Genomic DNA, 15243 nt, shown 5'->3' with positions numbered 1-15243 from the left:
AATCTAAATGCTTAAACATGGTGAGCTGTCCTGCCTCTACCACCTTTTCAGGCAGAGAATTCCAGATTCCCACAGCGTGAATACATTTTTCCTCAAATCCCCTCTAAATTCCTACTGCTTACCTCTCTTCTGCACCCTTTCTAGTGCAACCACATCTTTTCCTAGTGTGGTGACTAGAACTGTACACATTAACTCTAGTTGAGGCGTAATGAATGTTTTATACAGCTCCATCATAACGACCGTGCTCTTACATTCTGTGCCTCAGCTAATAAAGACTATATCTGTTCTTAACCACTTTATCCATTATCCTGCCACCTTCAAGGGTCTTTGAAAATGCATCCTTTGGTCCTCTATACTTCCTAGCTCCTACCATTCATTATGTTTTCCATTGTCTTGTTAGTTCTCCCAAAGTGTATAATCTCACACTTTAAGGTTAAATTAATTTGCCACTGTTCTACTCATCCAACCAGCCATCTGGATCATCTTGCAATTTTAGGCTTTCCTCCTCACTATTTACCACATCACCAATTTTCCCGTCGTCTGCGATCTTACTGATCATATCCCCACATTCACATCTAGGACATTAATGTACACTACAAACAGCAAGTGATTCACCACCAATCCATGTGGCACACCACTGGACATAGGTTTCCAATCACAAAATCAACCTTTGACTATCACCTTCTGCCCCCTGCCACTTGAACAAATTTTGAATCCAACTTGCCAAATTGTATTGGGTCCAACAGGCTCTCATCTTCTTGATCAGTTTCCTAAGTAGGACCTTGTCAAAGGCCTTACTGAAGTCCATGTAGACTACATCAACTACATTGGCCTCATATACACACCTAGTCACCTCAAAAAAATCAATCAAATTTGTTAGAAATGATCTCCCCTTGTCCTTGGGAGAATCCTGACCTACATCTTTACCTCCAGTGTTCCCCCAAAATCCAGCTTTGTTCCTTCTTGGTTATATAATGTATTCCCTAGCTAACAAATCTACAGACATTGGTTAACTTCCGTATGTACACTAATTGTAATACAATTTCACCTATTTCACTGCTGCCTCTCTTAATTACCTGCTTAATATCCAGTGTAAGATGTAATTTCTTCCAATGCAGCACTGCCACTGTGGCTGCCAATTTTCACCCTATCTCCTATCCCAACTGATTCCTCACCGTTATCTGCACTTCGAATGCAATGAGACTCAATTAGCCTATGGCCAGCCTCTGATCTTCCATAAATTTCAGGGGTCTTTTTCATTCATCTATTGGACATGGGCATCCATAGGCAATCTAATTAAGTGAATTCAGTGGCTTGCTAGGCTATTTCAGAGGGCACTTGACAGTCAACCGCATTGTTTGGGATCTAGAGCCACATGTCGGCCAGATCGTGTAAAGACAGAAGATTTGCTTTTCTAAAGGACAATGGTGAACAAAATATTTCTTTCCGATAACCGATAACCGATATTCATCATTAAACTTGTAATTCCAGGTTTTTATTAACTACAAATTTGCCATAGTGGGCTTTGAACTCCAGTCTCCAGAGCTTTACTTTGGTTTGTTGTATTAATAGCACAGCAACAATGCCACTATGCCACTGCCTCCCCCATCCAGTTCATCCATACCTCCTGCCAGTATTCCACCACTTGGCTAACCCCAATCTATACTGGTTCCTGATCTCAAATGTAATTCTTACTATAAGAGATTTAAATAATAGAGTGCTTCTCTGCCTTATGCTTAACTTTGCACATCCTTATAATCCCCCAGCTGGGCTAAGTTTTACATCTCCCTCCTTTCAGTTGAACATTGGTGGCAGTGTCTTCTTGTGTGCTCCATTCCTAAACTCCATTCCATTCCATTCCTAAACTCCACTGACTCTCTATATAAAGCTCTTTCAAATCCCACCCCTGACTAGGCTTTTGGTCATTTCTCCTTATCTCCTCTTTGGATCAATGGTTCTTTTTATGCCTGTGACTTTCAACAGCCTTATCAACCTGTGGCAGGGATAGAGGCCCAAAGTTAAACCTGATTACATCTCCACAAACATCCACACAATCAGAATGGGTTTTTTTTGCTGATTTTTCACTTTGTTAGCCCAATGGTGTCAAGATACTTTGTGATCCTCAAATTAATAGCCTAACAAAGTAACTATTTCAGCACAAAATAGAATCCTAAACTGGAACTTTCTAGTCCGTATGCCTTTGTGTAAACTAGGTGATTGCACCCACATGTCATCAGAACAGCTGGACATTTAACCTTAAAAACCTGATATTCTGGAATGTTTTGGCTTAATTATGGCACGAGCAGAGGTGTGCAATTTCTTCCTTTTCAGGATGTTTGTTTTCTTTTGGGGGGGGGGGGGGGTGGGGGGGAGAGAGAGAGGCCTCAAATTCCACTTATTGAGACCGGAGGAACTTGCAATGTGTGCATATCTGCCAAACACAAGTTTCCAATTTAAGTCAGAGTAATGGATGGCTCCCAGTGCAGGGCAATTGTCATCAATACTCTTCTGAGCCAATAAATCTCAAGTGTGGGGAAGACATCTTTACTGGGAGGTCCTCCAGAAGACGTTCTGGGGAAGCCACCCCTCACCACTTCTACCCAAAGTCTGCCCAGGATGGCACAAACTTCCGATGGCTATTTACCTTTCACTGGGAACCATCCAATATTTAAATTGGAGACTTTGGGTGATTCTGGCTGTCTTACCAGATATAGTTATGCAGAGTAGAAGAATCAAACCCACTTTTAACTTGTGGGTAATTATAACACTGGCCTTCCCCGCTGAGTACATCCCCTAGGTCCCCCAGCTACCCTTACAGCTGGGTAAGGGCCCCTCCCTGACTATACCCCCCAAATTCAACTTGTAATTGCTGATTTAATCACACTCCCCCAACGATCCGACCTCCCAGACCACCCTACCTCCTACTGACCACAAGATCCACCCTACTCCCTCCCACATTGACCACCCAACCCACCTGATTCCCCCACCTCCACTGACCACCTGACACATCCTATTCCCCACTCCTCTCTGACCAACCCTACTCCCCTCCACTGACCACCTGACCCACCCTACTCCCCCCTGATTCGCTCTATTGACCACCCCATGACCCTAGTTACCCCACTGACTATCTCCTGACCAAACCAAAGCCCCACTGCTAACCACCACCCAATGTCATTCATCACCTGATTCCTTATAGTTTGGGGATGTGGAGGGTTGGTAACGTTGTTGCAGTGAGCACTGTCAATGAGGGAAGGCTGTGCAGTGTTGGAGTTGAAAGCCCCATGTGAAACAGTGTAAATCAATGGACTGTAGACAGACCTTAAGGGGTGAGTCTTCAGCTCATGACGAGAAAAGGGGATGTGGTTGGCTGGAATTACACACATTACTTGGCTGCCAACTGTGTTCATTCCTGCTGGAACTGGCATCAGAAGGTGTAAACGCTGTAACATAAATTAAACTGCATTCAACATTCGAAACACCTTCTGCTTTGTTGCCCAGAAGATCGAGGCCATTGTTTCAGGATATCTTTTGGTTCATAAGATTACTATATTTTGGGACTTATCACTTTGAATGTAGGGCACGTGACCTTTTAGTGTGCCTGACAATAAGCCTGGGTGATTTAAGGTGGTCTGAGGAAGAGTCATTGTTTTATTGAGAGGAAGGTACAAGGTATTTACGCTTGGAGCCAATGCCAGAAATATTGAACATACTTTAAAGTCCCAAAAGGTTGTGAACAGTAGTGCAGTAAATTATTGCTTTTCATCCAAGATGACTGATTAGCTTTATATTTAGGCAATGCTACTGTTTTCCCATTGCCATGCAGAAGAGAGTAAAGGTAGTCACTTTGAAGCTTTCTTATAAACTCACGCATATCACAGGCAGACAGCAGTTGCAGTTTTTATCTTGTTTGGTTTATAGCCAACTGAGAAAGAAAGAATAAAAGATAGAAATAGCCAGGTCTCAAGTAGAGCAAATGCTGATTCTTACCATTTGTTATGCAGAACACAGATGAAGTCTGCACTCAGATTAAAGACCAGATTTGTGAGGATTTAAAGAAGGCTGCCAAATGTCTCATTTGGAGCTAGAGGAAGAGATCTACAGCAAAATGCTTACAGTAAATGGCAGTTCGGAAATTGGAGTTAACTGACTGGGAAAGTAAAACAGAAGCAGCTAATTGGAAGCTGGGAGCAACCATGAAGGGTTTGCAATAAAATCTGTATTTCCATTGAGAGGGATAAGTGAAAAGAATAGTTTATTTCTATAGCTTGAAGCATAATTTGCCTACATTAAAAAGTTAAGTTTTTTTAAGTCATTTAATAGAGTCAAAGTTTTTAAAACATGAAATCCTGGATGTGTTACCCCTTCAGCTAATAACTAGAAATTCAAATAGAAACACAAGGAAATGTGCAAAAGAACAGATGGTTCTGTGAATCTGCTTGAACTAAAACAAGCAATTTCACAAATATAAGTGTATGCCCTGCGATGCATAACATTGCTCCATTAAAATTAATGTATCATCAGTAGGACCAAAAGATCTGCCCACCCAAATTTTTATCTACATTTTGGGAGTAAATTACTTTAAAAAGGTTGCAGAAAATCCTGATTAAGATCATAAGGTTCTTGTCTGCAATTTGCAAAATGCAGGTATTCTTTAGTTTGCCTTGTGATTCCTAACTCACTGAAAATGTGTTGCACAAAATGTTACTATAAGGAGCACAACTATTTTTTCAAAGACATTAGGAGGGAAAAATTAAAGAACAGAAAAATATAGATATTAGCAGTAATTGAGTCAAATATTAATATTGGTACAATGTAATGACTGTTGACTAAAGACTCCAAGTTACCAGGCTCTCAGCACTGCTGCCTCAGAGTGCCAGGAATCCTGGTTCAATTCCCAGCTTGGGTGACTGTGTGGAATTTGCATGTCCTTGCTACGTCTTTGTGGGTTTCATCCAGGTGCTTCAGTTTCCTCCTACATTCCAAAGATGTGTGGGTTAAGTTGATTGGCCATGCTAAATTGTCCCTTAGTGTTGGAGGATTAGCAGGGTAAAATACACGGGGTTACGGGGAGGGAGCCTGGGTAGAGTTGTCGTTGGTGCAGGCTCGATGGACCGAATTGCCTCCTTCTGCACTTTCGGATTTCTATGAAAGTAATTGGGTTATCACAAAACGCTTGCACTAAAATATTTGTCAACGATTTCGTCAGAAAAACACAACATTCTTGCCATCAAGAAATATTTCCTGTTTTAATTAAATTGTAAAAAACCACAAGGTTTAGAAATTGTGTGTTCAAGTTGGAAACAAGCATTTCTTTGAAAGCTTTGCATCAACATCACATGCAATGGCCTTCATATCACATGCAGTGGACTAAAAAATGATAGTTTGTAATGAAATGGCAGAGGTGAAAAACCAATGGTGGTTGTGTGCTCTGTTGTGGTCAGGTGCTTGCATTTATTCAATGCACTGCTGAAAATACTTGTAAAACACAGCACTCATTAATAGCAGTAACTTTTCCACATTAGAATCATCACAAATGTTTGAAATCTACATTCAGCATGTTATGTGACAAATAAAAGCTTCCCCATCACGCCAATAAGTAGTATATACTGACCTCCTGGCGGAAATTATTGACTGTTCTCTCCAGATGGTTTGTTTTCCTTCTTGATGACATAAGTCTGCTAAAAGTAAACATAAGAACATAAGAAATAGGAGCAGGAGTAGGCCATCTAGCCCTTCGAGCCTGCCCCGCCATTCAATAAGATCATGGCTGATCTGTCGTGGCTCAGTTCCACCTTCCCGCCCTCTCCCCATAACCCTTAATCCCCTCTCTTATCAAAAACCCATCAACCCGCTTCTTAAAAATATTTAGCGAGGCAGCCTCCACCACTTCAACGGGCAGAGAATTCCAGAGATTCACCACCCTTTGAGTGAAGAAGTTCCTACTCAACTCCGTTCTAAACCGCCCCCCCTTTATCTTGAGGCTGTGCCCCCTAGTCCTACTGTCTTTTTTGAGCAGGAAGAGTCTCTCCACCTCTATCCTATCCATCCCATTCATCATCTTATACGTCTCAATGAGATCTCCCCTCATTCTTCTAAACTCTAACGAGTACAAGCCTAGTTTATTCAGCCTCTCCTCATAGCTCAACCCCCTCAACTCCGGTATCAGCCTAGTAAACCTCCTCTGCACTCCCTCCAAGGCCAAAATATCTTTGCGTAGGTGCAGCGCCCAAAACTGCACACAGTACTCCAGCTGCGGCCTCACCAATGCCCTATACAGCTGCAGCAAGACCTCCCTACTTTTATATTCAATCCCCCTCGCTATGAAGGCCAGCATCCCATTCGCCTTCCTGACCACATGCTGCACCTGCAAGCTGGGTTTTTGCGACTCATGCACAAGGACCCCGAGGTCCCTCTGCACCGTCGCCTGCTGCAGTTTTTCGCCACGTAAGTAATAGTCCTTCCTACCATTCTTCCTACCAAAGTGGACCACCTCACACTTGCCAACATTAAATTCCATTTGCCATTTCCTGGCCCATTCGCCCAGCCTATCTATATCCTTCTGCAGACTCTCCACACCCTCCGCACAATTTGCCGTTCCCCCAATCTTGGTGTCATCAGCAAATTTCGACACCCTACACTCGGTTCCCTCCTCCAGATCATCTATATAAATGGTAAAAAGCTGAGGCCCCAGCACCGACCCCTGGGGCACTCCACTAGTCACCATCCGCCAATCCGAATAGCACCCGTTGACCCCCACTCTCTGCCTCCTATTTGACAACCAATCCTCTATCCATGCTAACAATGCACCAACTTAACAAAGAATACATCTTATTTATATTCACCTTTATGCTACTGCCAAGCCTTTGCGATGAAGTCACAGATAGACTTGGGCACACAACCTTGGCTGACACTTGTGTGCAACATGGAGGAAGTGCTACATTGTCAGAGATTCGGTCTTTTGGGTATAATAAACCAAGATCCCATCTGTTTCTCAGGAAGTTAAAAAAAAGACTCTATGGCACTATTTAAAGAAGCATAAAACAATTTCAACCAGCTTTACCAAAAATACATGATCTTGTCATTCACTTATGTAGTTTGAGAGAACTGCTTTCCATTCTTGACTGAAGTATCTGTACTTCAAAAGTAACAGATTGCAAAGCGCTTTGAGTTGTTTAAAAAATGTTATAAGCTATTACAAAACTCATTTCCCCCTTTGTCCAGTGTTTCAGAGAACCCCTCAAAATGTGGCTCTTTGAACATGCCTTTGGTGACCTCCCCAATCTTTTTCAGTGTTCAGTACTTACATCTGTATAGTTCATTATAATAAAGACATTTGTTTGAAATATGAATCGTCTTAATATACTTTCACTCTTCACATAAAATTCAATATTCATTTTAAGCATATGAAACTTACCTTGCTTCAAAATCAATTTTACAAATCAGTTAACTTTGAGAAAATGTTACAAGCAACATTAATGACTGGGATTAACTTGAAAAAAAGATGAAAGTTGATTTAGAAGGTTTCAATATCTGTCGCTCCCTCATGCAAGTACCTATTTTTTCACACAAGTGAAATCCATCTCAGCCATTTCTAATCCAGTCCTATCCAACATCTATACACTCTTTTCAGCATGAATCAAAGAATGATGATCTGGAGAGGAAGCTGTTCAATCTGAGCATGTTCATAGCACCTAATCACTGGCTAAGGCTATAGATTAGTACGGTTAAACATGATAAAATTCTAGTTTGTGTGACACAGAGGGGTAGCTGACATTCCAATTGATGGTATTGACACCACTGGACATAGAAAAATCCAGAAATTGTTTTGGGGCTAACTGACATCCAATAAAACATAGAACTCAAATTCAGTTATTTCCACAGAATCATAAAAACTATACAGTGCAAAAAGAGGCCATCTGGCCCATCAGGTCTGCACCCAGGCCCTACCCGCATATCCCTACACATTTACCAATTAATCCCTCTAACCTACGCATCTCGGGTCACTAAGGGGCAATTTTAGCATGGCCAATCAACCTAACCTGCATATCTTTGGACAGTGGGAGGAAACCGGAGCACCTGGAGGAAACCCATGCAGAAGTGAGGTGAATGTGCAAACTCCACACAGTGACCCAAGCCAGGAATCAAACCCAGGTCCCTGAAGCTGTGAAGCAGTAGTGCTAACCACTGTGCTACCATGCCACCCCATTACATTAAAATTTGACAGTGGCCAGAAAATGAACAAGTTTGGGCATGTGCAGTAAAGTGCATTTTAAAAAGACTTCAGCCAACAAATTCAGAAGGGTGTCACCCTCAACATGCATGAATTGAAAAACTTACAATACTTTTACTGACTAAACTATACTCTGATCAATAGTTTGATAAACCATTGATTTGATAAATCAGTGACATGAGGTCTCAAGAGCAGTCACTACCATTGAACTGGACTGCATGCAGCTCTGAAATCGTGAAGGAAGTACATTGGTCAAGATCAGAAAGCTGTGTGGTCTTTGCTGCTCTAAATTCAAATTTCCAACACCGGCAATATTTCCTTTTATCTCAACTGTTAGATGCGACTTACATAATTAAAGTAATCACAAATCTACATAAAATGACAAGTTTAGAGTTGGTACAAAACAACTTATCTTGTGCAATGTGAATCCAGAGTGAAACTGGCTGCAGAAAGAAATTGAATGATGCTATCTGGCTTAAGCTTTGGGTTAAACTTACACTTTTAACGGTGGTCTGATAAAGGGAAACCTTTTGGCATTCACGCTCACTCCCTGCACCCGCACGGTGGTGTCAGTGCCCCTTTCACCCACATGGAGCCATCCAGGGGTGACACATGACCATGGAGGCTGGGCACGGATTAAAATGCAGCGGAGAAGCCGGGTTCACACTCACCTTGTGGGCCGGGAATGAGAGTAAATCCTGGGCGCTGACAGCGGGGGTGAGGCAGAGAAACAGGCTGCCAGCCCCCTGACAGCGCCTCGGAACGCGGGCCACCCGGGGGCCGCTCCGGCCAGGCTCATGGCCAGCCGGCTGACCGACGGACGCTGGCAACCTCTGACCCCGCGCTCGCGCTGCCGGCTCCCGTGCCGGGGCTTCCCAGGCGGGCCAAGCGACAGCCGGAAATGCGTCACAGGAAGCGGCCCTCGTCACGTGACAGGAGGCGGGCTGTCAGTGGTGAAGTCTGGGCTGCAGTTTGGGTCGGGATGCGGAGATGCCGGAGTTGGACTGGGCTCACAAGACCTGGTTAAAGTCCAACAGGTTCATTTGGTAGTAAACGCCACTGGCTTTCGGAGCGCTTGCTGCTCCTTCGTCAGGTAGGCGGGAGTTCTGACCACAAACAGGGCCTATAAAGACACACACTCAGTTTACATGAATAATGTAATTCAGAACTCCCACCTACCTGATGAAGAACAGCCAGTTCTGAAAGCTAGTGGTGTTTGTTACCAAATAAACCTGTTGGATTTTCACCTGGTTTGTGAGACTTCTTACGCTGCAATTTCAGTGCCCAGTCCCTCAAACGTTGCTGGTTGTCAGCTCTTCTTGCTTTTAAATACTTGAGCAGTTTCACCAAATGGACCTGTGTGTTCCAAATTTGGGAACTGGGTATCACAGTCACTTGGTTAGAGTGATTTTTTGATTTGATTTGATGTCATAGAATCCCTACAGAAGGAGGCCATTCAAGAAATTGAGTCTGCACCGACCACAATCCCAACCAGGCCGTATCTCCATAACCCCACGTGTTTACCCTGGCCAATCCACGTGACCTGCACATCTTTGGACTGTGGGAGGAAACCAGAGCACCCAGGGGAAACCCATTCAGACATGAGGAGAATGTGCAGACTCCACACAGACAGTGACCCAAGCCAGGAATCAAACATGGGTCCCTGGTGCTATGAGTCGGCAGAGAAATGTGCTGTCTGCAAATATGGGAATGCAATCTTTAAATAACATGAATCATAATTTGTTAACAGGAATTTGTTGACACGGGAACAACTTATTAAAGGTTCATTTTTTCTCCCATCCTAACAGTATTGATGGTACATTGATTTTTCTTTCTATTCCTTGGCACTAAGATCCCTTTCCCACAATATGATAGAGTAATTACACTGTTTCCCTTGTTCAATAACATTTAATGTGTACTTGCATCTTCCTGCCACAAGATGGCCACATTTGATGAGAAAGGGGGCATCCAATAGATCCTAACCATTTGCAAATATTTTTCTTATTATCCATTCATGGGTTGTGAATGTTGCTGACAGGACCACTTCGCTACCATTATGCATAGGTGATGGAAGGAATGAATGCTTAAGGTGGATGGAGTGTCGATATTGCCGGCTGCTTTGTCTTGGCTGGTTTTGAGATGCTTGAATGATAACTATTTGATCTGCACTTTAGTCAGACAAGTGAAGAGTATTCCGTCATACTCCTGACCTGTGCCTTCTGATGGATAGGCTTTGGGGAGACAGAAGCTGAGTTTGAGACATCAGAAGAGGAGTTATTCACCACAGAATTTCTAGTGCCTTACCTGCTTTTATAGCCACAGTATATATTTGCTGGCCCAGTTACGTTTGGTCATTAGGAACCTTTAGAATGTTAATGATGGGGGATTCAGTGATGTAATGCACTAAACTTCATGGGGAGATGATTAGTTTCTCACATGTTGGAGATGGTCATTCCCAGCAATTTATGTAATGTGAATGCTATTCTCCACTTACCTGACCAAGTCTGAATGTTGCCCAAGTATTGCTATGTGCAAGGACCGTTTCCAGTCAGGCCAACAGAAACCAAATCTGTCAATCAATGAGCAGCTCCAATGGATGTAATATAGAAAAGAGAAGGGGGCTTCTGGAATAGAATCTGTACAGTGCAGAAAGAGGCTATTCAGCCCATCGAGCCTGCACCGACAACAATCCCTCCCAGGCTCTATCCCCTTAACCCCATGTATTTTCCCTACTAATCCTCCTGACATTAAGTGGCAATTTAGCACACCTAATCAACCGAACTCACAAATCTTTGGAGGAAACCAGAGCATCTGGAGGAAACTCACATTGACACATGGAAAAGGTGCAAACTCCTGTTGTTCCTTTGTTTAAGAAGGGTAGCAAGAATAACCCAGGTACTTACAGGCTGGTGAGCCTTACATCAGTGGTAGGGAAATTATTGGAGAGGATTCTTTGAGACAGGATTTATTCCCACTTGGAAATAAATGGACGTATTAGTGAGAGGCAACTTGGTTTTGTGAAGCAGCAGGGGGATGTGGTCGTGTCTCATGAACTTGATTGAGTTTTTCAAGAAAGTGACAAAGATGATTGATGAGGGTAGGGCAGTGGATGTTGTCTACATGGACTTCAGTAAGACTTTTGACAAGGTCCCTCATGGTGCAGAAAGTGAAGTCGCATGGGATCAGAAGTGAGCTGGCAAGGTGGATACAAAACTGACTTGGTCAAAGAGGACAGAGGGTAGCAGTGGAAGGGTGTGTGAATGGAGGACTGTGACAAATGGCATTTCTCATGGTTCAGTGCTGGGACCTTTGCTGTTTGTAATATATATAAATGATTTGGAGGATTAGTAAGTTTGCAGACGACACAAAGGTTGATGGATTTGCAGATAGCGATGAGGACCATCAGAGGATGCAGCTGGATATAGATCAGTTGGAGACTAGGGAGGAGAGATGGCAGATGGAGTTTAATCCAGACAAATGTGAGGTAATGCATTTTGGAAGGTCTAATACAGATAGGAAATGTACAGTAAATGGTAGAGCCCATAAGAGTATTGATAGGCAAAGGGATCTGGGTGTACAGGTACCCAGGTCACTGAAAGTGGCAATGCAGGTGGAGAAGGTATTCATGAAGGCATACGGCATGCTTGCCTTCATTGGCCGGGACATTGAGTTTAAAAATTGGCAAATCATGTTGCAGCTTTATAGAATCTTAGACTGCAATTAGAATATAGTGTTCAGTTCTGGTCGCCACACTACCAAACTGACGTGGAGGCTTCGGAAAGAGTACAGAAAGGATTTACCAGGATATTGCCTGGTATGGAGTGCATTAGCTATGAGGAGAGGTTGAAGAAACTTGGTTTGTTCTCACTGGAACGACAGAGATTAAGGGGCAACCTGATAAAAGTCAATTATTAGGGGCACAGGTTTAAGGTGTGAGGCACAAGGTTTAAAAGAGATGTACAAGGCAGACATTTTACACAGAGAGTAGGGGGTGCCTGGAACTTGTTGCTGGGGTTGTGGGGGGGGATGGGGGGGGTCGGTGGCGGGTGTAGTGGAAGCAGATATGGTAGTGACTTTTAAGGGGCATCTTGACAAATACATGAATAGGATGGGAATAGAGGGAAATGGTCCCCTGAAGGGTACAGGGTTTTACTTCAGTCGGGCAGCATGGTCGGTGCAGGCTTGGAGGGCTGAAAGGCCTGTTCCTGTGCTGTAACTTCTTTGTTCCACGCAGTCATCTGAGGCTGGAATTGTACCCAGGTCCCTGGCACTGTGAGCGCTAACCACTGTGCCACCATGCCACCCCCATCTGAGCTGTGGATGAAGACCAGGTCCTATAGGCCTCTGTTTTACTGGACTACTGGACTAAAAGGATGAAACTGCACTCAGATGTGCTGTGTCTGATAAATTTAGCCTAGATTCCAAACTTCATCAGAAGGGAAAGATTACAAGGTTTTGCACTGACTGGTGGTAGATAATGAGTAAAAATATATATAAAGTGCATTTGCCACATTGTGTTAATCTATGTAAAGATATTTCTGCTGCTATTAACAACGTTATCATGGCCATGCCTGTAGGGCTACTGATTTCTAGTGACTAGACAACACTGACCTACAGGCTTGGATGGGCCCTTTTTATTTGTGCCTTATTGGTAAATAAATGCAAAATCTGAGCAAAAGGCTGGTCAATATGAGCAAAATGTGTTCAACCTAAATACATAATAATGTAGATTTAAATTGTATATTTTGTTTCTGAATATGGTAATACAAACTATGGTAGCATAACACTTATGCTATTGAGTTGATGATACAGTTAAATTCAATTTGAAAGCAAGCTCTGGAAATTAAAAGCTGGAATCAGGAAAAGTGAAAATGAAGCTGATGATTGTCATAAAAAACCCAACTGATTCCCTAATACTCTGTCCTTATCTGGTCTGACTCCAGTCCAACACCAATGTGGTTGACTTTTAACTGCCCATTCAGTTGTATTAAAACACTGTGTAGCGGTTCATAAAGAAGGCTCACCACTGTCGTTCAGGGTAAATCTAACAGGCAATAAATGGTGGCTTCACTGATCCATCTTGAGGATAGCTTTTATTAAAAACTCCATGGTCCACACCAGTATGACCCACAAAGACAAAAGCATATGCTGAAAAAAAGCACTGGACTGTCAACTGACAGAATGAATAATCTTTGCCTGAAAACTCTAGATGGCAGCAGTTTCCTGCAAAACTATATCTTTAAAAGGTCTTTTGTCATCATGTTCATAGAATCATATCATAGAATCTCTACAATGCAGAAGAGGCCTTCAGCCCATTGAGTTTGCACCAACTCTCTGAGAAAGTGTCTTACTCAGGCCCTCTCCCCCACCTTATCCCTCTAATCCCACACACTTTACCATGGCCAATCCATCTAACCTACAGATCTTTGGACACTAAGGGCAGAATTTTACTGGCATGTCTGCCCAAGTTTTACACAATCCCGCCCGAGGCCAACAGAAAATGCCGTTCTCCGAACTGAGCCCAGTAAAATTCCGGCCTAAAGGTCAATTTAGTATGGCCAATCCATCCAACTTGCACAGCTTTGGACTGTTATGGTTTTGTGGTCAAGGCAATCAGGGATTATTTCCTTTCATTCTGAAGTTGATTTATGTCAGACAAGTGGAGATGATGTTACCAGCCTTCACGTTATTTGAAATAATTGTGTGTGCAGTGGATTACAATCCTAGCCCCTTTTTGAGACAATCCCAGATTATTCCCCTCAATTTGAGGTTGAGAAAGACACATCCTAATAACACTTCTGACACGTCTTCCTTTTCCCTCAACTGAAGGTGCCCCCAATGTAGTTGTCAGGTTGTTCGATTGTGTCTGAACCATTATTCCCATTCCTCGGCTCTCACCTTTTCCACTCCCTCTCAAAAACATGATAGGCTCCCCTCTGTCCTCACCTTTTACCCCACATTCATCCTCTGCCATTTCTGCCAATTCCAGTATCACACAACCACCAAACATACCTTTCCCTCACCCATTTGTCAGCATTCATAGGGACCATTTCCTGGTCCAGTACTCCATCATCCCCAATTCCTCATCCCCTTCCCTTGGCACCATCCCATGAAATCAGAGAAGGTGCAACACTTGCCTCTTTACCTCCTCCCTCCTCACCATCCAGTGGCCCCAAACACACTTTTCAGGCGAAACAGCATTTAACTTGCACCTCCTTCAGTTTTATCTTTTGTATTCTCTGCTCCCACTGTGGTCTTCTCTATAATGGGGAGGCTAAACTCAGACTGGATGATTTTTGTGTGTAACACCCTTGCTTAGTCTGTAAGCATGACCCTGACCTTCCTGTTGCTTATCATTTTATATAATATAAAATTGATCACATTTCTCCCTTACTTTAACTCTGAAGAAGAGTCATATGGACTCAACTCTGTTTCTGTCTCCACAGATGTGCCAGGCCTGCTGAGTTTTTCCTGAATTTTCTATTTAATTTAAATTAAGGATAGTATGAACTTGAAAAAAAAGACAGACAATGCTGCAAGGATTAGTGATGGGTCAGATGACTGGGAAAACTTTAGAAAACTGGAAAGGGTGACGAAAACAAAATAAAGAAGGAGACATTTGAGTACAAGAGGAAACTAGCAATAATTATAAAAACAGACAGTAAACACTAAAAGTATATAAAGAGAAAAAGAGTCGCTAAAGTTGGCTCCTTCAAGGTTGAGACTTAGAATTTAATATTGGGAAACAAGGAAACGGTAGAATATTTTGCATCTGTCCTCACAATGAAAAACACAAAAATATCCCAAGGAAAGAGGAAATGAAGAGGCATAAAAGGAGGGATTCAATAAGTTGGAAACTATGGGCAGAAGTTAATGTCCTACCCTTGGCATGTTTGGTGGCATAGGGGATGTTTAATCAGGCAGGAGAGTAGCAGCTGGGAACCTCGCCACCTTTGTCCTGATTAAGTTTGGGGCAGGAAGACTCATGGAAAACCTTCTTATCCTGCTGCCAA

At 42.9% G+C, this 15243-nt stretch overlaps 1 protein-coding gene across 2 annotated transcripts in view; it reads right to left on the bottom strand.

The window, feature by feature from the left end:
* Positions 1–9103, bottom strand: part of oxnad1 (oxidoreductase NAD-binding domain containing 1) — a 43107-nt gene extending 34004 nt beyond the window's left edge. The window contains exons 1-2 of one of the 2 annotated variants that reach the window (XM_080209617.1): positions 8902–9103; positions 5612–5678 (exon numbers count right to left, since the gene is read on the bottom strand). In XM_080209617.1, coding sequence (XP_080065743.1) covers positions 5612–5678; positions 8902–9029 — 195 coding nt within the window. In that variant the 5' untranslated portion in view covers positions 9030–9103. The remainder of the gene's footprint in view (positions 1–5611; positions 5679–8901) is intronic. The other variant, XM_080209618.1, reaches the window with a different exon arrangement.
* Positions 9104–15243: the final 6140 nt, after the last annotated feature.

The sequence above is a fragment of the Carcharhinus amblyrhynchos genome, chromosome 2 (assembly GCF_965287045.1).
Source record: "Carcharhinus amblyrhynchos chromosome 2, sCarAmb.v2.hapA, whole genome shotgun sequence".
NCBI lineage: Eukaryota > Metazoa > Chordata > Chondrichthyes > Carcharhiniformes > Carcharhinidae > Carcharhinus > Carcharhinus amblyrhynchos.
Note: the sequence above shows the minus strand (reverse complement) of the source record. Positions and strands in the feature narration are given on the sequence as shown.